General features: G+C 41.0%; 1 protein-coding gene across 10 annotated transcripts in view; it reads left to right on the forward strand.

Moving 5' to 3' along the window:
* mtss1lb (MTSS I-BAR domain containing 2b) overlaps window positions 1-26,229 on the forward strand; it is a 72,068-nt gene that overhangs the window by 26,785 nt on the left and 19,054 nt on the right. For all 10 annotated transcript variants that reach the window (XM_015368538.2, XM_069181342.1, XM_069181341.1 and 7 more), the window contains exon 4: window positions 24,809-24,893. In XM_015368538.2, coding sequence (XP_015224024.2) covers window positions 24,809-24,893 — 85 coding nt within the window. The remainder of the gene's footprint in view (window positions 1-24,808; window positions 24,894-26,229) is intronic.

Below are 26,229 nucleotides of genomic sequence, written 5' to 3' on the forward strand. Positions count from 1 at the left end.
TTAATCAGCAGGTTTTTCCGGAGTTATAGTATCATAACTTACATAGCCTGATGTCAGGTCAGCATTTTTCAGCTGATGTCATTGCTGCTACCTTTATTTCAAAGATTAGTGTATGTTGGGTTGTGCTTTATTTGGCACATCCTTAAAAATTGAGTTTTATCATCTTATGCTTCTGGATGTCCTGACATTGTGCAACACAGCTGGTAGCTGTAAACATGTTTTGGGAAGTCAGGGACTGTGTGGATGTTGTAGCAGTCATGTGAGAATCAGAGGTAACCCGATCGTCCGAATGGATTAGAAGTGGATTGTGTTGTTTTGGTGGTAGAGTGCTGTAAAGAAATCCCTAGTGGTACAGGAACTGTTGTTTTTACTGTTGTGGTAAGGATGAGGGGATGATGCTTTCTCTTCTGGTACCCACTGTTGACGTGATGTCGAGGGGAACCACCACTGCAGTCAAGGGCTTAAATTTCAACCTGCCTACCTGGAATGAGCTATTCCTGTGATGCCTTATTGAGTCCTTGTTGGAGGTACGATGCAATTCATATACTGTACATATTTTTGCTTTAGGTTTACAAATGTACAGTGCAACTTTATAAGGTTAATTAATGCATTCTGTTTCTTATAAACTCCCAATTTGTAATGGGTACAAAGGGATTGAGTGTACCTTTATCCAGGGTCATGTTAAATGCATTCCCAGAACTGCAACCTAGGAAAACAACTTTTCTTTCAACTATTCTTATAGAGCTCTTAGGTATCAATTGCAGGTAAATAATACCAGCAGTGTATCATCTAGGACAGACCCTGCACTTGTTATGTTTCCTTAACCAATAAATGAAGAGGTGCCACTCATTTGCAGGACTCTGGAAATCTCTTTGGGATGCCCGTGTATATCCCGTGTTTGAGTTTTTGAGTAAAAACACTGCAATCCTTAAAATAATATGGCATTAAAGGTGTCATTGTCAGTCTCTGAACCTCAGTTCCCCTCCCAGACCTGTCTTTCTACCCCTATTAGAAGCTTGTTGTATTTTCAGATGTTATTTCGCAGTGTCTTAAAGACATACAGTATATTCATACAGAAAGCACAAAATGGGCCATTTTTTTTCCTGATGGATGATGAAATAGGGAAATGGATTTTGTATAATTCTTTGACTGTCAGCTTTCCCCTTAATATATATTGCAAAGATTTTTTAGACACTAAGGGAGCCTTAAATTGTGAGAAGAGATTAAAGCAGTGTCCTTCACGTTATATCTACAGTTCCAGATGCTATGAACAGCTGGTAGGCTCTACAAAATATTTACTTGATGATGTGGTTCAACAAATTGCAAGATATCTGTCAGGCAATGCCGGACCTCGGTAGATAGGGATCCTATGCGAGGCACTTCTGATGGCGAAGGTTAGAAGTTGAGTCGGTAGGCGAAGACGTGGTCGGGTACAAGAGCAGGGGTCCAAAATCCGGGACGGGAAGGAGTCGAGAGTTCGTAGGTGCCAAATGGGGATGCGAAGACGTAGTCGAAGGGAGGCGTTGAGTCAGAATTCCGGGGGTCTAACAACAAGTAAAGCAGTGTAGGAAACTTACAAATACCCAGCTCAATCGTGAGCGTGAAAAGCAAGACTAGTGAGGGTTTAAATAGTGCTGAGTAGATTGGTGCGTGGACATTTAGGGAGAGACGAACTCATGGTAATGTGGGAGTGCTTACATGCCCGTGTGCGATTCGTGACAGTATCCTCTTCCCACCTCCAAAAGATTTAGTTCCAATAGGTCTGCTCATTTTCTTTAATTACAATATACAACTAAATGAGGAAACAATAGGATGCTGTCATAACGATTATCAGCTAAATGCCAGATAGCTTATAGAGAAGAACTAGATAACGATAACTTCTTCTTTTTTATAAGCTGTTATGAAAGTATGTACAGAGACAGCATGATCTGAAAGAAGCAACATTCTATTTAAGGTACTGTGTAATGTTCTATTGTACGTCTTGGTCTAGATGTGTTTTTACAACACAAGGTCTTGTTGCTTACAAGATCATATTGAAAGGAGCGACCAGTCTGAATGAGTGTAGATTTTGGATTGTACTGTCTGTCTCTTTCTGCTGTTCTGCCTCTGTTTCCTCCTTGCCCTCTTTGTACTATTGTTCTCTTTCCTTCCCTGCACCGCTCTCTGTGTCTGAATGGGTGGGCTGTCTTTAAACAGAATGTCACTGTGGGGAAACTATCTGTGCTGCTGCCTTTGCTGTAGCTCGAAGGCTTCCAGTCCCATTGTACACACACACCAACAAAAGAAATCAGTTTAACATCTTCCAGCATCAGACTTTATAAACCTAAAGCTCTCAAAAAAGTCAGTATTGAGTCACTGGCTGGTTTTCCCCCATTACAACAGCCAGTCTAGCACTTGGTTTCAGAAAGAAAGATAGTACTGATAAGACTAGCTCTAGCTTTACTGCCTAGTGCTTTACTGGGACTACAGAACGTGAGTTCTTGAGGAACATCTTTATGATGACTTTATTGAATCAAGCAGGATATGTTTTTTAACTGTAAAATTTTGGTCTTTATATATTAAGCATAAAAACACACATTATTCTCTTTTTGTTCTGTGTTCATGATTTACAGTATGCATCGACATATGGGGTTTCTTTCATTTTAGGCATCACCATGGATAATCAGACTTATCTCATCGCTTTCTAGTAATTTGGATTTTGGTTCTGTCCATTTACAGCCTCAAAATGAGTTCTCAGATCTCATTTAGTCAAAAGTTAATGGCTTTTACCAGAAGACTATAGAGATTGTTGCATTTAAAAGCTGCATAATGCTAAACAATGGTTGTTTTTCTTACATTCACAATTAAATTGTGTTAAATTTAAATTGTTACACAAGGGAAATTCCAGAGCTGTGTGCATGATCCACTGGATCATGTTTATCACAGCTACAGTACATACTGTATATTAAATGAAACTTTGAATCTGAATTATATAAATTCTGTTCACTATCAATAGACATTGCTATTAGGATTTAGGCCAGTCATTTAAACAGTAAAAGTGGATTGAATGAATGTACTGTATGTGTAGTTATAATGAATCTGAAATCTAGTTCAATGACTTGATTTGGATAACGAAGTGGTCCTCTATCATATGCAAAGGGTTTTGAGATGCTGATAATTTTCTGATAAACTGACACATTTTTACTTTTTCTTTAGTGTTGCATTGATGAATAAGGCTTTTAACACTGTTTTTCTAGCCTCCTGTATCTTTAATTTATGTGTCATCATGAAGGCAGCATGTTCTATTAATATTATGGCAGTGAGTCTGGATTGAGTGTGCTAGGATAGTCATCTGTTGCTCATTCAATAATGGCTGTTTGAGGAATGATGTTCTTCATTTTTTTAATGAAAACCACAGCTTGTGGGGAAGTGGCGCTCTATATTTTTAGTAAGACTGTCCCTGCCAGGAAGTTCCTGTTGGAACAAATCGCCGGTTTCTCCTCCTCCCAGGGAGAGTGCAATAAAGGCAGACTAATTCAATCCAGAGCAGGTTTTGGTTTGTGTCCACTGTGGATTCCATTTGGCTAGATCGTTAACCAATCAGGGAGCTCGGTCGTCCTCGCTCATGTGCAGCAGAGCTAGGGCATATTTTGTGAGGGAGCATTAACTGATTATCAATTAATCCAGCCCAGTTTTATTTTATTTTATAAGAAGCACCAACATCAGGTACTTCATAATGTTGAAAAGTAGGAAATAATAAAGAACAATACTCCCTACAAAGTTAGCAGGTCATATTTGCAGTCTGGAGGAGGAGTGGTCTCAAATGATATTTAGCATTAAAGGTGAACTGCAATATTAGTTTTATATTTTGGGGTTAGAAAGAATCAGCATTGATGTGTGCATTTCAAACCACTATGAGATTAAAATGTACACAGTAACTTGTAAAACCTCCAATTAACATCACAAACTAGACTTCATTTCCAGGTGTGTGCAACCTGTATTCTGGGACTCAGAACACAGCAACAAAACATCCGATCCAGTGATGAATGAGCTCTATTACATTGTAAACACACAGGCTTGTGAATTCATCTCTTTTAACCCAAGAGAAATATTACTCTCGATTTTGAGAATTTTTTAAATTTTTTAATAAAAAATACTACTTACACGTTGGAACATTTCTGCAGTGAAATGTCTGCTGCACAACCGGTACTTGTTCGCTGGTACATCACTTTACATCAGTCATTACAGTGACTAGTGAGCAGGAAGGGCCTTTTCACATCACAATTCGTGGGAACTCTTGCTCTCGCCTGTGGCACAAAGTTCACGGTTTTGTGCTTAATTCGAAATTGGTGATTTTTCTATACTGTCAATTAATTTATTTTGTTACCGATATTTAATGGCTAGTCTAAGCAATTGGGACTGTAGTTCTGCTTTAAACACTCATACATGTCAGGTGAGCATTGTCACCATTCTGAGTGTTCTCCAGGCTCATTAGGTAATTTTGCCTATGGTACCATGTGGAGCAAAAATCACATCACTGGAGTTTAATAATAATAATTATTAATAATTCCTAATACTTATATAGCACTTTTCTGCACACTGCACTCAAAGCGCTTTAGTGGGGACACCCTTCCACCACCACCACCATTGTGCAGCATCCACTTGGATGATGCAATGGCAGCCATAGTAAGCTCACCACACACCAGCTGTCAGTGGGGAGGAGAACATAGTGATGAAGCCATTTCATAGATGGGGATTATTAGGAGGCCATGATTGGCAAAGGCCAGTGGGTAACACCCTAGCTAAAGGTGAGACGTCTCTTTGTTACATCATCTCCATGCTGCAGTCTCCTCTGTGTGGGAGTGTGATCAGAGCAGGCTGCTCCCAGCACCCCTTGGGACTCTGCAGATCCAGTGAAGTCAAGCAGGCGGGGTGAACTTGTGGCGGCCTGACCACTTTCAGTCCACATCTTTTTCATGTGGTTTGGAGTGGTGAGTGCCAGGGCTTTACCAGCATTTGAGTTATTTGAGATTGGTTTTAGGATACTGTGCGATTGCTGAGTTATAATTGAAACGTAACCCACTTATACCCCCTCCTTCAGAACTTAGCTCCCTTTCACTTTTTCTCTTCCTTCTTTCTCAATAATTGATAGGCACAGAGTGCTGCTCTGGCTGCCTGCCTGGTTGAAGTTCCGATTGGAAAATGTTTTCTTTTCCCTTCTCCAATTATACTGTGGGATCTGCAGGCTATGTGTGAGGGCTGGGACAGTGAAAGGGATGGGTGGAGACCACTGGCTCTAGTTTTTCTCTCTACTGTCAATTAGCAGCCCAAATCACTGGGTTGTGACGATAGCACTAATTGGACATCCGGTTTCCGTTGTCCTGGTACTCTACTGCACCTGGTCCTTTTCAAAACCCCCTTACAGATCCCTAATGTTGCTGCAGAAAGCCTTGGCTCACGCCTGAGCCCATGACAACTGATTGTTGTTGCTCAGTTTTGGACAGAGAACTAGGTCAACCGCTACTTTGTGCTCGGTCAGCTTTTCTTTCTGGACTGACCGCCATGTGGGTTCTACTGTACCTCTTACATTAGTACAAAACTTAGCAGTAATTCTTTCCCAGTCCCCTCCTGAGTTATTCCTCTGTTGTTTTTCTTTCCATAACGTGCTCTTGAAAGGTTTCTGCGTCTTGTAGTATTGAGCAGGTCAAGTAATGCAGAAAGCAATGTTTGTGAGTCAATGAATTGAAGGGTAGGGGGTGACTTGGGTTGTAGTGATTTTAGAGCAATAAGACTGGTAAGAGAGAGTGTCACCAAGTGAGTAATGCTGTTGCTTCTGGTTCCTGCATGCAGTCACAAGCCAAGCTGTCTAGATTAATCGGTGTGTGTTAAACGTGTTTAAGAGTACATGTGCACTGTGATGGGTTGTCTTATTCAGGGTGTAGTCCTACCTCGCACCCTGTGCCTGCTAAGTAAGCAGCCCTCTGAGGATTAAGCAGTCACTGAAAATGAAAGAGACCGGAGAGAGTCAGCGGAAGTCAGCCCTGTGTTTAGAGCTCAGAGGCTGTGGAACTGTGGAAAAAACAGATGTCTTTTTTGTCGCTTTTAGAATCAGGAGTGAGTGAAGAGACTGAGTTGCCATCTTTCTAACAAGAAATCAGAGAGTTTTGTTGGAAAAGAAAGGTGTTTGGCAGCCTAAGTGTGAGATCTGTTTCACTGCGTTCCAATATGCTCATGATCTCTCAGGTTGACAATACACAAAGGAGTATGTATCATACAGGCCTGTAACAGAAATCGCATCTCATTGAGATGTACTGTTAGACAGTAAGTGTTTAAAAGTGCAGGACTAGAAGCAGTACAGCTTGGTGTTGAAGGCTGGTGATCGGGGCTGGCGAAGGCTGGGGGTGGGGTGTGTTTCTTACAGGCTTCGCTTGGGGACTGTGTGTTATCGGAAGATGTTTTCTTCCTGGTTGAGTCCTTCCAGATGCTTGGCAGGGCACAGCAGTCCCTCCAGTCTGATGAGGAAACAAAATCCAGATGTGTGGTTGTAGAATGAAGCACATGTCCCCGATTGTTAACCAGAGACAGCTGAGGACAGGTACTGAATAAAAAGACCAAAATCAGCAGCCCCAAATGGGTCTCCACCTGACTTTCCAACAACATACCATGTAGTCCCAAGTGGACCAAACTCAAATTTACAGATTGACCTGAAGTTTTCCATCCCCTACCACACTAAGATCATTCTCCATTCCCGATAAAACCTAAAAAACTTAAGTCTGATTAACAAGCTTATAATCATCTGAATTTGATATTATTTGCAAACTTGACTAGTTTACTAACAATGCCAGAGTCGAGACCCATAATATAAATTCAGAAATGCAGTGGTCCTAGTACAGATCCTTGCGGTACTCCACTTATTGCATCACCCGACTTTCAGCCTTCACCCCTTATGATTACCCTTTATTAACCGATTCCCAATTCAAACACAAGCATTTTTCTGGTATTTCTTTTATATTGGATATGTAGATATTTTTAAATATCCATTGACATGTAATAATAATGACCATGACCTGGATTTACTGTGTGATGCCAGTAATAGTATATTACCAAGGAGTAATTTTGTAAGAAGAATACCGCAGGCTCCCATCCAATTAGAACAGTATTTTTGTAGTTGAATGGCTAGTGTTCCGAGGAGCGTTAGGCTAGTGTTGACTCTAGTTATTATTAATTTTTCAAGTAAATTTTAAATGAATTAATTAAATTACCCTGTGATTGCACATGGAATAGCTGAAATCCATGATCATTTGAAAGCAATGTTAGATTAGACAGTTCCTTGTGATACACAGTTGTTGTCAGCTCTCTACAGTAATAGAGCAAGATAATCACTGTCTGTCGGTCTCTGCACTGGAAAAGATCAGGACTCTCTCTGTGAGGACCGGATAGCTCAGGGCCTTGCGTTTAGCAGTGAAGGAGTAACCCTGCTGGCAGTGACCCTGTCAGTGAGGAATGGTGGAGACCAGCCAGCTCAGGCCCTGAGGTGAAGGCTGGTGATGTTAAAGCTGCCCACCCCCTCCTCTTTTCCTGCCTGACTTGTCAGGCTGACCTAGACCCACGGATGGCTAGTTCTCGCCCTGCCAGTTCCTATCACCCACCAAAGACATGTTTTTTTCAAGCGATGCTGTGAGGCAAGCCGCCCCCATCTCTCTGATCCCTCACTGCCCTGGGTTGCAGAGGTGTGGACAACATCAAGTACGGTGGGAAGAACAAATGAGGAAGCACGAAGAGATTGAAGGGCAGAAAACGTAGCAAAATACAGATGTGACACAAGAAAGGAATAATGATAATTTGTGGATTTGCAGTCACTCGTTACTTTATGACAGGACGCTACTCAAATCAGCAATGTTAATCTGTTGAAGTTTGCCTTTTTTGTTGATGATATAAGAAGGCAAATTATTTTTGGGGTCTATTAAAAATATATTAGCAGGTACAGCCTCCTGTCAAGCTAAATGAAAATTCCCCCCTGGGTCTTTTCTTGGCTTCTCAGTGACAGAACTGCTCCTCGTCAGCTGGCCTCCTGTCTGTGTCTGTGTCTGTATCACAGAAGCTTGTTGAGACTAGCAGGGTTGAGTCTGACAGCAATGTGAAATGGACGTTCTGACCTGAGGCCTAATACAGCTAATGGTTGACACCTGACACTTCTGTAATTCAGCAGGACCTGTAAGAAGCCACAGCCACAAATAATCATGAAAAATAAATTAAATGTACTGATCCATCCATTTACTGTACATTTATATATAGATCTTTCGTTGTTCAAGCAATTCCTTGCCTTTTTCTTTTCCTGACCTCAGTAAAAAATGCAGTAGATCACTTTTAAAGCAATACAACACTGTTCATTAAATACATATACATATAAATATACACAGGGATACACATTTCATTATTTCCAGCAAAATGAGAAAAAAACAGGAAAATTAGGCTTAATTTGCATCTTACTACTTGGTCTCACTATTGCTACAAGAGCTCAGAGCTAGAAAGCCATGATTTGTTTTGTAGAGGAACAGAATTGTTAATGAGCATAGTGAGTTACGTGCACAATCTGAATTATTAGAAAAGGCATTCACAAGTGTAGTAATGGAATACTTCCTTTTTCTTGACATTGCAAAAAACAGCTCTAAACTACAATAACTGTTCCTTTTTGAGATTTGTACTTTGAGGCAACACTGCAAAGCATTTGCGGTATCTATAAAACCAGGAGATTAGTTAGCTTAGAAAGGTAAGCCTATTTATAACTGTAAGTAGCATTAAATTGTGTTTGGACAGCACTGGCTAACCATAGACTTGACATGGAAGGAATTCATATATGGAACTACACACCTTCCCACAGGGCATAGGAGCACATTCTGAGCCATCCTCCCATTCCCAGAATACGACACATTCCACGCAGGCCACAGAATCAAGGCTCTTGTGTAAATAGGGATCACCATTCCGTTCATGCAAAGTATGGCTGCCTGTTTTTGGACTCTATGGCACTCTATGGGTGGTTAACTAGAGGTCAGCTAGTGTAGATCTGCTGTTTACTACAATGCACCAATAATAATGTAAAAAATGAAAATGTTCCAATCCAGCCATTTATATTGATATATACAGATAGATCTGTTATTTTTTAGTCAATTCAGTGTCTTACACTCTTTCAGACCTCAGTTAGAAATATTTTTGAAGGCTAAGGGCAGATCACATTTAGAGCAATGCAACAGTATTTGAAGCATAAATATTGATGCAGATTTCATGATTATATAACATAGTTCTTACTCATGAGAGCATCAGAAACATTCTTAGACTGGTTTGGCATGAACCCGTGTTTGTTCACTCATCAAATATCAAAATCAAAACTGTACATAGCAGAATATCACTCGAATATCTTAAATATATATACATATTTAAGGTATTTTTATTGAATTCTCTTCCTTCGTTATTTGGAAGGTCCTGCACCTCATCACTCCATGCATCATGGATAAAACCTCTTTAACAGAACATGGTCCCGTTGATCTATTCTTTTCCAGTAATATCTTTAATACTTTACTATTAAAAAGATATAAAAGTCCCTCCTGTATGGGTTTTTTTTTAGTCCAGCAGTGTGGAGTGCCCTATCTGCTGCAGTTTGATACAGGAGAAAGTGCTCTGGCAATTAAGATCCCCACCTGCTGAAATCAACCCACACTTCTGTCCCCCACCGCTTCCTCTGTGAAGTGCTCTCAGTGAGGGGATGGAGATGTGGATGACTGCGAAAAAAAGGCTAATTACTGAAACCCTTCGCCATCACCTTTTTTATTTTCAATAAAGGGGAAGCAGGCAAGTCTCGTACTAGCATCCTGCTGGCTCTCAGTTACCAATGGCTGTGTCTTGGTAAATAAATGTTACAGACAGGGGCTGAAATATTAAATATATATATATATTTAATATTGTGCATTGCCTTGTGCAGGCAATGCACAAACATTCTGAGCGTAAAGATGGTTTTGCTGATTTCGGTTTATCAAGAAACAACATTTCTGTGCTGCTGGGCAGATCCTTGGGGACAGTTAATTCCCCCTTCTTGGAGGGATGTTTGCCTGGAAATCCCATTCAATTTGACTTTTTTTTGGAAGGAGCAGAGACCATGATAGCGTGTGTCTGAGTCACGCTTGTTTGAGTGCGCATTTTAGCCTTGGCCCAGTTATTTTAGCTCTAATTGTTCACCCAGAAAGCTCGGCTCTGGGCTCTGCGTTGCCCTCAGGGCCTGTGTTAGGATTGAAAGTAGGACAATGGCTTGTCTGGCTTGGCAATCGATAAGTTGGCGCAAAGCAGACTGGACTGTTATTGAAAAGCCTGGCACAGCCATCCCCGAATGGTCAGTGGCTCACATAAAGCCTGACCTGAAAGTTTACAAAAACAGTGGGCACAAAGCTGTCTGGGACACAGGGTGAACCAAGACATACTGCGTTTATACAGGCTTCGAATGGGAACTAGACCAACACATGTTGATCGTAAATGCAGATACCTACAGCACTCTGTACTTGTTTTTCTGTTGCTCACAAGCAGCACAAGACATATTTGGGCTTGTTTTCAGGAAAAACATGCAGCAGTTCAAACAATGAGAAATGTAAAGCAATGTGTTTGTGGTCAAAGCCAAAGACAGAAATATGATGGAATCTGAGCTGCTAAGGCATGCTGTGATATTTGTTTCTTTGAAGGCATTGCATATCTGCCTGTGCTTCATAATTATAAAGAAACTCACATCCATTAGTCAAGGTTTATTTATCAATGCATGAACAGTGCAGAATACAGCGATGTTGTCGGCAATGAAATGCTTTATCCTGGAGGTCGTTAAGAGGGATAGAAGAGTAGAAGGACAGAAGTTTATAGGGATTAGGTTAAGATTAGGATACAATAAATTATACCATTGCAATTTAAAATACAGTTTACAGATTGTGTGAAAGTAACACGAGGAGATATGGTAGGATAAGAGGCATTTAGCACTGTTCGTATATGTCCTGAGGGTACAAAGTGCCAGGAGGGTGCCGGCACCCTATCAGTTCAAGTTGGTTGCTGTTCGCCAGCGCCCTTTTGTATCATTGCACGTGTCTTATGTGGTTGGCTGTTTAGCAGTCTTATTTCCTGCGGGAAGAAGCTGTTTTGAATCTTGTTAGTCTTGATCTGTATACTTCGGTATCATTTTCCAGTCTCGATTCCTGTTGGTCTTGGTCTGTATACTTTGTTATCGTTTTCTGGTCTCAATACCTGTTGGTCTTGGTCTGTATACTTTGTTATCGTTTTCTGGTCTTGATACCTGTTAGTCTTGGTCTGTATACTTCGGTATCATTTTCCAGTCTCGATTCCTGTTGGTCTTGGTCTGTATACTTTGTTATCCTTTTCCAGTCTCGATTCCTGTTGGTCTTGGTCTGTATACTTCGGTATCGTTTTCTGGTCTCGATACCTGTTGGTCTTGGTCTGTATACTTTGGTATCGTTTTCTGGTCTTGATACCTGTTGGTCTTGGTCTGTATACTTTGGTATCGTATCCGGTCTCGATACCTTTTGGTCTTGGTCTGTATACTTTGGTATCATATCCGGTCTCGATACCTTTTGGTCTTTGTCTGCATATTTCGGTATCGTTTTCCAAAGAGCGTGAATGATCATGTGTGACATGAAGTGCGATGTCAAGTGTGTCAAGTTTCATATCCCCGTAATATCACTGTGAATTCTCCCAGTCTGTAGATTTCCTTACCCTGAATCAGGAGGCTTTTTTTACAAAGAAGACAAGTGTAAACCAGAGAGAGTTATAACAGAGCAAAATGTATCACCAGCACTGAAACAACTAAATGAGGGGGAATTACAGGTCAGAGGTGAGATAGGACAATTTCAGTTTGCTTTAGTCTATTTTTAAACATTTCATTTTATCGTCTAGCCCAATCCCCCAATCCCTTTAGCAGTTTATTGATTCATTTACTTACTTTGTTTTAATAGCTTTAAATACACATGTAATGTATTTTTTTGTCACAATAGAAAGAAACAAGTATTAGAAGCAGAGAATCAAGCATGAATCTTGTGTTATTTCCAGAAAGGGTTTGTCCTTTGGAAATAGGTTGGAGATTCATATACAGGCATAAAACTGGATTAAGTCCATAATTTCAGGGATTCCCGAATCTGGTCTGAGGGGATTCATATATTCAGGGAGGAATGACACAGTAAGGGAGATTGTGGAGGCTGAAGGAACGCATTCCACATTTACAACTGTGGGCCAGTGATAAGGCACACTGACCTATACATATGCACAAGAATTGCAATTCCAAGCCGACACTAACCCTTGCAAATCATCTGCCTCTATATCTGAATAATCCATTGCCATGGGGTTCTGCCATCTAGAAACAAAACTAGTAAAACGCTGTCAGTATTAGCGTTTTCCCAACTCCAAAAGGTGCAATGTGGATAATTGGGGCCAGCATTCTTTAACTTTTTGTAACATAATAGCTTTTTAATGGTATCCAAATGGCAATTACTAGCATTTTCTTAAGGGGAACACATGCTACTCATAGAAATAAACCCACATCTTTTCAATTTTGGTATGTCGTTTCTCAGCTTTTTTCACACATCAAAATTTGCCATCACTAAAGGTAATGCTTGTTTACCACAACCTTTGTCACTGTGCAGTTGTTTGAAGTGGACAATCTAGCCAGGGAGTAATGAGGGGTTTGTGTTCTTTGTGAGTTTCGTGTATCGGAGCCTTTCATTCTGGAGGATGGATTTTTTAAGCACCTCAGCAAGCAGGGGAAGCAGAGAGTGAGAACGCACAGCGAGGGCAAGAGGCCAGCGGACAAGGACTTCCAGGCTGTGGGAAGGCCCAGCACAGATACGGGAAGTGGCTCTGAGCAGATTCCTCAGGGAGCAGAGGAGCTGGACTCTTGGGGGGTGGGAGGTCATTGCATTTTTTTGGAGGAGGAACATCTGAACTTGCAGCAGTGTGTTTGTTTGCTGTAAGATCTGGTCTTGACCAGACTCCCTGAATGCCTTTCTGAGCAATTTCTGTCAAATGGCTGAGACATAGCTTTCACTTTTCTCTTCTTTTTTTTTAACTTTTGAGGTTTAATTTCATATTTCTTTTTTCCGTTGCAGTCCCTATTTCTTGGTTTTTATTTCAGCCTGGCCACCCACACACAGGATATATGAACACCATTGGAGATCATTAAAATAATTTGCTATTGGCATCTGCTTAATGAAGTGGCTAATTAAGTGGCTGTTACCCAACAAGACACTTTACAAAAGGGAATATTCTTCTTTGTGCAACATTTTGACTGAACATTTACCAGCACCCACTCATTGCAGATTGGGGAATGAAAGGAGGTTGGTTGAGGTGGTGCACGGTGCTCACATCTGATGCCCTGTTTGTTGCCTCTGAATCCCTCTGCAGATTCCATCTCTCGGGTTGCTATGGAGACGCTCTGGTAGGGAAGGCCATAAAGCTTGAAACACAGGGATGTGAGGGTTGCTTGTTTGAATGATTCAGTAAAAGAAAATGAGAGACAGGGTGAGGGAGAAGGATACTGGGAAATGGCAAGTGTGAAGGGGATATTAATGTGCTTAAACTTGGAACAAGGCTCCCTTTAAAATGGGCTTTCCTCCCTAGAGCATACTGAGTAAAAAAAAGAATTGGGTTTTTGTGACTTAAGAGAGAACAAAACAGCCAAAGCAGTGGAAGCAAAGTGCGTTCCCAGTATAAAATATTCAGTGAGTCGGAGTGATTGGGTTTATTTGGGAGCTCCGGTATGTGCACGTTGACGTCCGCCTCACTGCTCCCAGAGGGAATTTGGAATTCAGGGCAGGATTCTCACAAGCGCTTCCCCTTGGACTGTGACCCCTGAACTTGGCCCTTTTGTATTGTGTCCTTCACTCTGCAAAGCTACAGGAGGCTGAGCCTCCAGCTTACCTACAGCTGGCTGAAAGTTAAAGGGGAGCTGCAGCACTACATGTCGGGGTTAGAAAGAATCAGCATCGATGAGCACATTTCAAACTACAATGAATGTAAGATGTACACAGTAACTTGTAAAACCTTCAATTTACTTCACAAAATTTCCAGGTATAAGCAGCGCCATATTCTGTGATTCAGAATGAGACAACAAATCCTCTGGTGCCATGATGCGGCCTTATTACATTGTAAACATGCAGGCTTGTGAACACATCTCTTTAAATCCAATAGAAATATTGCTCTTGACTTCCAAGACGGTTGTGGTGACAAATTCTTATTACTATTATATAGATTATATATTATTATATAGATAGATCATGTTGGAAAATGTCTGTGGTGAAATATCTGCTATACAACCTGTACCTATTCGCTCGTACATCACTTAACATTAGTCGTTACAGCGACTAGTGAGCAGGAATAAGACACTTCGCATAACAATTCATAAGAACTCTCCCTCTCACTGGTGGCAAGACCAGGGGTTTGTAAAATTTTGCGATACCATCAATTATTTTGTTATCTAGATTTAATAACCTGTCTGAGAAGATGAGACTGCAGTTCCCCTTTAACCTCTTTGAGAGCTGTTCCCTTGAAACGGTGGTCAAAGTCATTCTGTATACCATTAATTCAGGCAACCATCTGTAAAGCAGAAAGCTTGAATTTTCCCTGCTCATTAAACTCTGTGCACCTTGTTGTGAGGTCTCATTTATTTTATTTTTTTGTTCACCCCCTTTTTTTCTGTATAAAGGTCTATACACTTACTGACACTGTTGAATCTTTTCAAGCTGAGGTATAGCACCGACATTTTTTGCTAAGCCTGAAAGCAAATGCTGTGGATATCATACAGAAAGTTAATGTTGTTGGATATGGCAGCACACATATTTGTTTTCTTTGCATTCTTTGATCACAAGGGCTTCAGGATTTTTAATCCTTTTTGCAAGGGATTTACATTTCGATATGTTTATTTTAGTATACTGATGACAGGCTATTAGTGTTCTGAAAATTGCTTGAATTGCTTAGATATTAGTGGTTTCAGTTGTACATCTTGTTGTTAAACATATGGAATGTAAGGCCCTAGAGCAGGAACCTCATAATGTCTCTTTCTAAGAGGAAATGAACAGTAACCTTCATAGGAATAAGAAGCAGAAAACTGTTACAGTCTTGTGACAAAATGTTTTGAGATTTTTAAACTATTAAAAATCTTTAAACTTTTAAATTTAAAAATAAATAAATAATGGTCTGGGCATTAAGCTGAGGATCGGTTAGTCTTTTGCTGCTTAGGGATATAAAATCAAATCCAGTTTTACTAACCATCAGTCTAAATGTTAACTTTTATAATTTTGTCAATGTGAAGGCACCAGTAAGCTTCCATAAACAATAGTATTGACTGATACTAATGACTTTTTTATTTTAATTTGGGACCACTCTTGTTCCTAGCTCAGCTTTACTGTGGTAACCCTCATTGTTTCCTCTGGGAGACTGTCAGACTACAGCTCTAACAGATTCTGCCTCATCAATTATTTGACCTTGCTTGTGAAGTTCTGGCCAGCAGTTCTCTATTTCTCTCTTGAGGCACTTTCTTACTATAACCAGTACTATTTCTTTAATGTCTGGAATGGGAATTACATTTTTATTGTGTACCTTCCCAGCTTGGAATATGGAACTTGCTTAACACACATGCCCCTCCAATGCACCTGCTTGTTGGTGCTATTTGTTTTTTGAAATGCTACCTGACAAGAGAGTTATGCTGAAAGTCGAGCACCACCGGTTGAATAATATTCTCCCGGCTTTGGTGGAGCTCTGCCAGTTGTGCAACATTATTCCAGGAATCTTTGTTACAGTTAGCTAGTGATGTGACCCAGGCTCGAACCTGCAGCACCTGAGCCCTCAGTCAAAACTCTGTGTGGGCACCTTTATTGCATCGGAATCCTCTGCTAGCTTAAACATTCTATTGTTGTGCTTTTGTAGGCTTGCAGTATTTGGGATTAAAAGTGTCTGTGTGAATGAATACCAAAAGTACCTCCAACTCTCTCCTAATTGTCCACTTCTTTCTGAGGCACAGGACATGTGTGTGTGTCTCCATGGCTCTGAGAGGAAGTAGACTGTGTGTATCAGTCTGTTCATGGGTGCTGAATTACTGTGGGAATAACAAGCAGGGCTTCACAATAGGGGCTGCCACTCCACTATTCACTCTGAGCCCAACTGGAGACCTGCTCTCATCTCCTGAGCCCCCAAACGAAACCCCCTTCACTATCTACGCAAAAAAAATCAGACAAAATCAGACAAATGCCAATCTCCAGCAAGCTGTTGCCTTTAGAAAGAATGTGCAGTAATAACATGGAAAATACGTCAAGAATATTGCCGGCAACAGAGGTCCGCTCCTTTTGTTGACGCGACCCTCCGAGTCCTTTTCCGAAATGGAGCCTGGCAACGCAGATTCAGGAGAGCCCGAGGTCAGCGTTGTCACGGCAACCCGCTTGCCTGGGAATTTTGCAGAGTGCGATTGATTTCTCCAACCAGTCTTGCGGCTTGTGGGAAGGGAGGGCTACAGCAGTACTGTGTCACTGATGGAGGAGAACAGGCCGGGGTGCAGTGGAAGAGCGATCCTGTTCAAAGCATGCTGCATTCTTCCAATCCAGGCTCCCTGCCACTGCAGGCACACAGCCCCACCTAGCATTTACGCAGCTCGCTGTGACTGCAGCCCAAAACAGTAGCTGCTGCCCTTTCTTTTATTAAACATTTGGAACAAGAAAAAACAATGGAGTCACCCGTTTCCTTGGTATTTTCTTTTTAAAATAACTAAGGTACAAAACACTGACACACCTTATAACAATGAACACCCAAGAGTACTCACAGACCCACCTGAATGTTGAGACAGACAGGGCCACCAATTTGTCAGTCTCTCTTGCTTCAGGAGGGGTGTTGTAGGTTTGGTGTCTTTGCTGGAGTTTGGAAAAATGGAGATGATCATCCTTAAATTTCATCCAGAGCCAGCAGCTGCATCTTTGGTCACAATGAAGATTGACCAGACTGCCAAAGGGTTAAGAGACACCAGTAGTTTATGCTTTGCAGCTAATTCAACCCCAGAAACTCTCTAAGCCAATTTGTATCTAGTGAGCTACACCCAACCCCAATCAAGAATACAGTTCTATAGAACACTATCTCAGTATGTCAAAAGACTGCCCTACTGAAAGGAGCCTCACTAGTTCAGTCCATTCAGTCTAGCTTGTTTTATTAATAGTAGCTTATTGATGTCATCCAACCATTTCTTTAAACAAGCTTGATATCAGATTAAAAAAGCATGACTGTCCCTTTCCCAGACTCCCACAACACTTAGCCTAAAAAAGTGTCTCCTCTTCTTAGTTTTAAATACACTTCCCTGTAGTTTCCACTGTGTTCCTCTGCGTCACGCTTTACAGTTGGTTGTGAAGAAGTCAACTTTGTTGAGTTGACTTTGTAGGCTTCTATGAGGATGCTGAATACTTGAATCAGGACACTTTGGTAAATAAGGCACTGAATCAGATACAAATACCGGTCATTCTTATGTGTTTCAAAAACATTTTAATTTGTTCTTTTTCTCTTTAAGTTCTGTCTTGGGTGCAGGTTCAGATTGGTGAAAAACTCAGATGTATGAAGTGCCATGACTTTGTAGTAGAAGTAAATAAGAGAGCTGTGACTCAGGTGCTTTATAACACGTGATAAAAATAAGACCCAATTAATATCTGCCTGAAGCACTAGGTTAAAATTCAAAATAAAACAAAATCGTATTAAAAAAATTATATGATTTTTTTTTAAATGAAATAATCTAGTGCTCAGGTGCTAGTGTTCAGATTTTAGTTTTTACAAACCTCACAGTACAGAAGGTGCAGTCTGGACACAAACACAAGGACATCCATTGTTTTTTGCTGATTGCTGATCATTATTACTGGTGATTGCTATTGCTGATCCCTAGTATAGCCTTGGGATTTGAGGGCTGCAGTAAACAGGCATGAAAACCACCCAAGGGAGTTCTGTTAAATCTTCTAAACAGCCCCCAAGAGAGCCTTCTCCCTTTACAGCAAGCAAGTTGTTCACTAGCACTCTATGGTTGCTATGTTCAATATTTGTCACTAGTGCCCCATTAATACGTTAGGGAGTACAAAACGTATAACACACCAAAAAAAAAAAATTCTCTATCATGGGTCACTGATATTTGCGTTGTGGTTTTGTCTTGTTTTGATTAAATGGACTCTAATGTTTGTGTTATGGCTCACACTTAACAGTTAAGAACTGTCTTTGAAACAGAGGTTTGGCATCGTTTTCTGGCAGTTGTCTACCAGGTTTGATGCAAAATAAAGGAGTTTTAGGAGTGTTCAGCGCAGACACAGGAGATCAGTTCCTATATCACTAACGTGTGAGGTGCTAAAGACCACCGGCCCAGCTGCCCAAATAAGATTTGCTGAAACAGATTCCTGCTGTAGATTCAACAAAAGTTAAACTGAGTGTTAAGAGTTCTGGGAGCAAGCAGAAGTGTTGGCCTAGCTTATAGTCAGAGAGCTGGGGCAGCTTAAAGATGGGCAGTCTTGGTTCGTTATAGATATAACATAAGAAAGTGTCCAACTGAAAGGAGGACTTTTGACCCTTCTAGATCATTTGGTTCCCGTTTGCTAATTGATACATGGATCCCACGCAGCCATTTCCTGCAGGCAACTAGGATGTCTGTTTTAACATCACGGTTGGATAGCTTGTTCTGTGTGTCCACTGCTCCTCTGCCCAGTTGCTTTTCCTGATTCAAGAGCAATGTCTTTATAATGCAGTGACTTGTACACAACATTCCTAATGAGGTCATACTAATACACTGTGCAATTGTAGCATAATGCCCCTTGATTTAAAATGAAGGCAGTTTGAAACACGAACCAGCTGTTACGTTGCCATGTTCAGGACAGTGCCAGAATGCCAACTGGCTCTCTAAGGCACCAGGAGTTTCAGCCAGCTGGTTGACAGGTTTGGCCCAGAGTGCATTGTCCCTGGAAGAATGGCAGGTAGGAAACGGTGCTGTAAACACTGTGTACTCAGGAAAGGCAGAGCAAGGGAGGCTGAATGGAGGGATATCCCATTGGGGAGTTCCTTTCCTCCATCACAGGGGCGGCAGGCAGTTTGGGCAGGGGGGAGGGGGTTTTGGGCTCGGCTTTTATAAATCACATTGTGTGTCAGCCGCCCATCTCACACTGTGGCACAAGGTCTTTCATCTTTGGAGCAGAGGCAACCCTTCTGAAGATCAGTGGATTGTACGCATTAAGCACAAATACACGTGTTGTGGCTAAACAATAAGAATGGATTCCAAAATGTCATCATGTCTGGGAAGTCTGATGTTTTCGTTTATTCATAAAAATGATAAAACCTACATCAACCATATCACAGGATGTATGTTCAGATGAGAGTATAATTGCATGGGTTGTCTGATGGCTTTTGTATAAAGTGAGTTGTTATCAAATCTGTCAAATTGATTAATTAGACTAATTCTGTGCACATTTCCAGACTTGAAATACACACTGAATTAGTCTAATTAATCAATTCTTTCTGTACCCTCAATCATGAAAATCTATAAAATGGCATTACAATAGATTATTATCAGCAAAGTAATTGAGTTGGAATGAAGAGGCAGGGCTTGAGAGCTCAGGTTTGACAGCTGCCTCAAACGGTTGGTAATAATCCTGAAGGGATCCAAATATTTCAGATTTTTATCTTTGCAGGGTTTTTTTTTTGCATTAAAACAAACCTGAAAAGCACCCAAATGAGGTATTTTAAACTTAAGTTGGCAGCCGCTAGTAATTCTGTAGGACGTTGTAGTTCAGGTGGGTAGCTGCGTCAGCATGCGTAGGCTGCAAAGGAACAAGTAATAGGTTTATTCCATGCTGAAAAAAAGAAGAAAGAGAACACAACGTTTCGGCCATGGAGCCTTCTTCAGGTGACACTTCTTTTTTTCAGCATGGAATAAACCTATTACTTGTTCCTTTGCATTCTGTAGGACTTTAACCCTTCATGCTTTAATCTCAACCTTCTGGCTTGCTTCTGTCTCTAATTTAAACCAAGCAGCTTCTAATTAACAGCACAGTTATGTAGCAGCTAGGGAGACTCCAACTACAGCCCTCAATTACTGTCTACCCTCTAAACCACCACCCTGATCCTGGATGCATTTAATCTTTATGGTTTTCCCTGGTTTATGCCTTTTGCATGTCTGATTCCACCTAAACCCCACGGCCTCTGCTCTCCACCCTGCTGACAAAAGGCACGGAGTCTGGGGGGAGGGAGGGGATTTAGAAGAATGAATGAGAATAAATGTGTAGGATTATACAGGCAAATGTGCAGATGTTGCAGAGTTCATACATGTGCCCTTCCTTGCAGTTGCAGTGCAACCCTGTTACTGACTCCATCCATTAACTAATCGCTTCTTCCAAATCAGGGTTGGGGGGAGTCCCAGCAAGCAAAAGGCCCAAGGCAAGGTACACCCTGGAAGGGACGCTAGTCCATCACAGGGTAGTCACAAACACACTCACACCAGGGCCATACCAATATGGCTTAGAACTGTGGGAGAAAACCAGAGCATCTGGAGGAAACTTGGGCCAAAAGGGGGAAACATACAAACTCCACACAAACAGCTCCCCAGGTCTGGTCTAGAATTGAATGTGGGGTCCCAGCACAGCAAAGCAGCAATGCCCTTGTTATTGACTCTTCCCTGTGAATTCTGACACATATCTGGTACAAAGCTGTCCTGTTCCTCCTTCAGAAGGTTTCAGAAGTGTGGTATAACAACCAATCTAGCATCTAGGTGGGATTCAAGAGACAGATTGTCTGGACAGAATTTAGGACACTGCTGAGTGGGTTGTCCTAGGCTTTTTATTTTCTGGTACGTACACGGAACAAGAAAAAAGTAGGCAGTGCAAAGCTACCTGGATGGCTGTAATAAAAGGATATACCCCAGTTTGATTATGTCATGTAGTTTTTTAAAGTGTAGAGCAAGGACAGCAAGCTAATGTGCAGTAATTGTTGTTTGTGATAAGTATTAATGGAGAAAGAGGCACTGAGCCATAGCAAGAGATCCATCTATTAAAAGGCTATGCATTCTATTAGAGCTCATAAACAGCCCTATTATAATGGCTACTGAGTAGCCCTCTAATTCCTGTTTGTGTGAATTATCACGTACCATCACATGCAACATTTCCAGCCAGATGGGTGTAATTCATTTTCCTAGATCTTCAATACATGCAGAGTCAATTTAAGGCTTTGTAAAAGTTATTCTGCTGCTTTTTTAAATAAACAATTACTCCTCCCAAAATAAAAAAATAGCTGGTAAATGTGGGAATAAATGTTTAGAACATTTTTCGGTGGTGTGTTTTAATAAAGGACTCAATTTCTGTCTTGGTTTAGATTTTGCTGCTCCAAGCATGGCCAATAGCTACTCCTATTCAGTCACTCACCTAACCCTTATCAGCAGGAAATAGGCCTACATGGCTTGAAGATGAAAAAGTCAGCCTAAGGCAATATTGCATTACTGGTTGCCCAAAAAAAAATCAAGCAGAATGTGTTGGGCAAGATTAAATGGTGGCTGTTTGGGGCTGGTTTCTTGAAAAGATTAAATATCTTAGTTTAGCTTTTTTTCTGTGTAGTTCTTAGCAGCTGTGTGAAGCACGGTGTTAAATCTCAGAAACTGCACCCTTAGTGCTACTGTTCGTGTGTGTGTGTGAGCGCTTATAGCAGGCTAGGAATGCTGATGAGTTTCTGCTTCCTGGCTTGTAAGCAGGGTGGTGTAAAAAAGAGAAGAGCTGAGCTGGCGAGTGAGTAACCCCAGCAGAGATCAGCTTCCTACCCGCAGAAGCACCCCAGGAAGATTAAAACTCTGCCTGGTGTTTTCATGTCTCGCCTCCCTGAGTCTCTCACGTGACTGTTATTACTGTACAGAAAGGGGGAAATTCAGTGCTTCATTCACTGCGGAGGTGAAGAAAGTAAGTTCATGTTTTAGGGCTCTTTCTTGCTGTTTGTGTCGGCTTCACGGATTGCAATTTGGTGACAGCCGAAATGCACATGACATGGGAAACGTTAATGCAAAGGAAGATGAGGAATCATTCCTGTCTGCAGTCGGTATCTTCCTCCCTCTCTACATTTCCCTCTTGCTGCTTTTAAGTCCCTATTCCCTATAAGCAAGTGAAAACCCTGGGATGGTTCTGCTGAGTAAATGTCATGAGAAAAATCAATATCCCCTTGTCTGTCTGAGGCATGCTGGGAGCTTAGCAAGGAGACTAAGGTAAACAAACCCTAGGACTGATAGATGACCAGCAAATAGTGTTTCTTATTATTAATTCTTTTGAGTCTGTTTTTTGCTGGCTATTTAACAAGAGAACTGCACAGAAATAGGCATGATCGTACAACATACAGTAGCTCCTCATCTTAAAAGTTCAAGTTCAAGTTTCAAGTTTATTATCATTACACTCGATTGAAAAGGTGATCACTATGTTGGATGTGTGTTGAAGATCCCAATGTCAAGTTTCATTATATTTTATACATATATCACAATCTAAAATGTAAATTGAGGAAGAACACAAACAGTAATATGCACACATGTATATACAAATCAACTTAGGTGCCTGTACAAAAGGCAGTCAAATGTTATTCTCATGATGTAGTTCAGTTTATAGTCCTTCTTCTAAAGTTAAAATTGTTCAGGAGCACCTCATTGTTTGAACAGATTTATGGTGTGCTACATATACTAAAATAATGTGAAAATGATATAATGTTAATTTAATTTTATGATGAGAGATGTGAGCTTCATACAAAAAAGTGAGTCCTTGAAACGAATTGCATAGATGAGCAATGCTTTATCGATTGCAAAACACAGGGCCTAATAAAAAATACATTTGGGTGCAGTCAGCAACGATAGGAAAATATTGTGCTGCAGATTTATACTTACAGATGTATTTAAGGCATAAAAGCTGCAGGTGGTCTCACCTCTCTACAGAGCAATGCTGTTTCTTAGTTTATTGCTGTTCTAAGTTGTGCGCTGTCTCTGAGAGGCTGTCTGCTTGATGTTGTTTCTCCCGGGAAATTTAATGAATTGCTGCTTTCGGCAGACGAGGCAGGTGTTAATAATGGAGTTTACTCTGGTACAGAGCAAGTGTTACTAGAGCTGTGTGGTTAAGGCTGCCTGCGAAGCCAGGAGAAGCTGGGGGAAGCAGAGCTGAGGTGAGTTAATACTTCTCTCTGTGGGAAGCACTTTGCCTCTGCTGTGTGTGTTGTGTGAGAACCTGGTGGGAGATGAGGGTCGGGCTGGTTGGGGGGTTATTATCTTGGAAAACATTGTCTTTTCTCACTTGGATCCTGTTCAGTTTAGTTTTGTCCTCATGCGAGTTTCAGGTGGGGGGGGATCCTGCCCATTAACAATTGCTGCATAAGGCTGATGGGATTTAGGAAGCTGCCTCTTGACACAAACAAGGGGCTCTAGAGATCAGAAAGTGCTTGTTGTGCTGGTGTAGATGAACTATTGAACTGTTGCATCATACTACCCCGATGTACCTCGCACCTTCGTCTCCTGTGTATGATTTTGATGCCTTTTCTTTTAAATTCTGCCTGGATCTAAACATAACACACTGTGAAGGCGTTTTCAGGGAGTTTATGTTTCTCATTCCAGCTACTGGTGAAAACAGGTAAACGCTTGATGGAAACAAACATACCTCAGCCTATGTACAGAGGCACTTTGTGATATGCAGATTGTACATGACACTCATCAGAAGCACACCAGCAACTGGGATAATGCTGTACACAGAAGGATTTTGTTCTGCTCTCTGTACTTATATTATCCTCTTTCAGTTTATTGAGGGTGGCTTGCTGTCATTCGACCCACACAATCCTTCACTAATAGGTAAAAGTTGTTCATGGTGTTACTTTTATTTCCAGTCAAGGTGTGGTAGGGTGGTGTAATGTCATTCCCACTTGTCTACAGTAGCTCAGGTCTGCTCTCTGTACTTCCAAGAATGGGGTTATGTCTGGCCAGTAATCCTGGCAAAGGCTGTGTATAATCTCTCACTTCATGGGGTCACTGGCCCTGGCTAAGGAAGCAGGCTACTCCTGTTTGAGCCTCGCAGCTGTCAGACCTCTTAAAGGCCTCTCAAAGGGAGTGGCACAGAGACAGACAAGGTGACAACACTGTGCATCTTTAACATAACAGATTAACCCTGGATACCTTGTCTTGTTTCATAAATCCCATTTGATCCTAGAATCCAGTTTAAAGGCCTTTGGTAAGCTTTGAGATGAGATGCAATGTCATGCAGGCTACTTGAGATCTATTACTAGTTTCAATCACCAAAATGGGCACAATCTGAATATAATAACCTATACAAATTAGCCTTCAGTCAAAATGTGGCTTCCCTGTCTGTTAGCCTCTATATCTGCAGTCGGTATCACCTCCTGGCATGTCCTGGTTTAGTGCGCTCAGATTCTTACTCATTTTGTCACTGGTGTGTGAGATTGAAAGGGGTGGCTGGTGAAATTAAAATAGGGTGCAGTCCAATGAGATCCATGTTTATGGCCTTCATATAAAACTTTATCTAACCAGAGAATTCCAATGAGCTCAAATCCACATTTCATAATGATAACTTAGAGAACAGCTGGGCATTTGCTACAGCAATGAGAGTGATGTACGTTGCTCATGGGTACAACCGCAGTGTCCCACATGGGATTTGAACCTGTAAACCTCTAGTCCAGAGTTTGGAGCCCCTAACCACTACCCCCTCCTGAATGCAAGACTGCCTACTTTGAACTGTACTTAACCTCTCTTGAGCCTGACAATGTTCTTGTTTGCTTTGCCCAGGTGCCACCAGGGATATTGGCTCAGCGCTGACCCGGATGTGCATGCGCCACCGCAGCATTGAGGCCAAACTGCGCCACTTCACCAAGTAAGAGTCTTCCCATCGCAGAGACGATACGTCTCCGGATATTTCCAGTCGTTCTGAAAAAAGAAGCTCCCGTTCTGTGGATTGTCATCCGTCTGCTCCGTTGCTAATTGATGTTATTTAGAAAAGAACTCTGTACCATCCTGGTTTTCGTAGGGCTCCGCAGTTGGTCACTTTAAGTTTTTTTCTGCCCTTGCAAATCTAACCTTTTAAGACAGAGGAAAGGACGATGAGTGAAGATACCCCGCTGGGAAATACTTCTCCCAAGACAATATAACAACTTCTTGAAGCTGTTTCCTCCAAATATTATTATTTGCTTCATATTTGTAAGAGAAGAGATTAAGGTTTTAAATCTTTTAATAATAACCAAGAGCAATTTCATTCAGAGACTTTTTTTAACATTTAAATATATTTCTCCCTTTTTAGTTACACGCTGACGTGACTCTTAATGACATGGGCAATGTGAGCCTTTTTGTCCTTTTTCTAAATTAAGCACTCATTCTGACATTACTTTTCACTCTCCCTGTTTACATTAGGGAGCATTTTAATGAGGATAAACTGCATTTACATTTCATTGGCAAAGGAAAATACACTGTTAAAGAATAACCGAGCTAAGATCATAGATGTAATGAGAGGGAAGTGAGTGTGGGATTACATACTGTATGTGCCAAAAATAAAATAAATCTTAGGGAGTTTTGGAATAAACTTATCATCAACAATATTATATTTTAGAGCGTTACACTGGGACTGCAATTATGGAGAAAACAAATCTGTATTCGTTTTCGCAGGCAACCAAAATTATTCTAATGCATAGGTTTTTCCGTTATACTTTTTAAAACCAGATCACATTGCTTTTAATTCCTCTATGAATTTCCTTGGTACTGAATGAGCAGTTAGTAAAGTTCTACGCCCCTGTTTTGGTCAGAAATAAATAACCCTACTGGAGACTGAGACAAAGAATGTGTATAATGAAGAAGTTCATAATTAATCTTAAACTTAGATTTTTGACCAAAGTCAGAAAGTATTTTTATCTTACCTTAAATTGCTGAGGTGATTAAATAATGCTTCTTGGTAGTTCAGAGGCATGTGAGTGCACATTTGCAAGAGTGGTTGGTATGATATAAACAAACACTAATATCCTAATATAATCACTGAAATACTTTAGTTCTTTACCACTGTGTTTTGATGCTTCTGTGGATTAAGGAGAAGGCTGTGATGCTGGGAATGAAACAGGACTTTGGAGATCTTTTTCACAAAACAGATGATGAGACAAGGGCCTGACAGCACCAATTGACCTCAGGACTTTTTCGTATTTTAGACTGTCCTTAGCCCAAACCAG

The sequence above is a fragment of the Lepisosteus oculatus genome, chromosome 20 (assembly GCF_040954835.1).
Source record: "Lepisosteus oculatus isolate fLepOcu1 chromosome 20, fLepOcu1.hap2, whole genome shotgun sequence".
Lineage (NCBI taxonomy): Eukaryota > Metazoa > Chordata > Actinopteri > Semionotiformes > Lepisosteidae > Lepisosteus > Lepisosteus oculatus.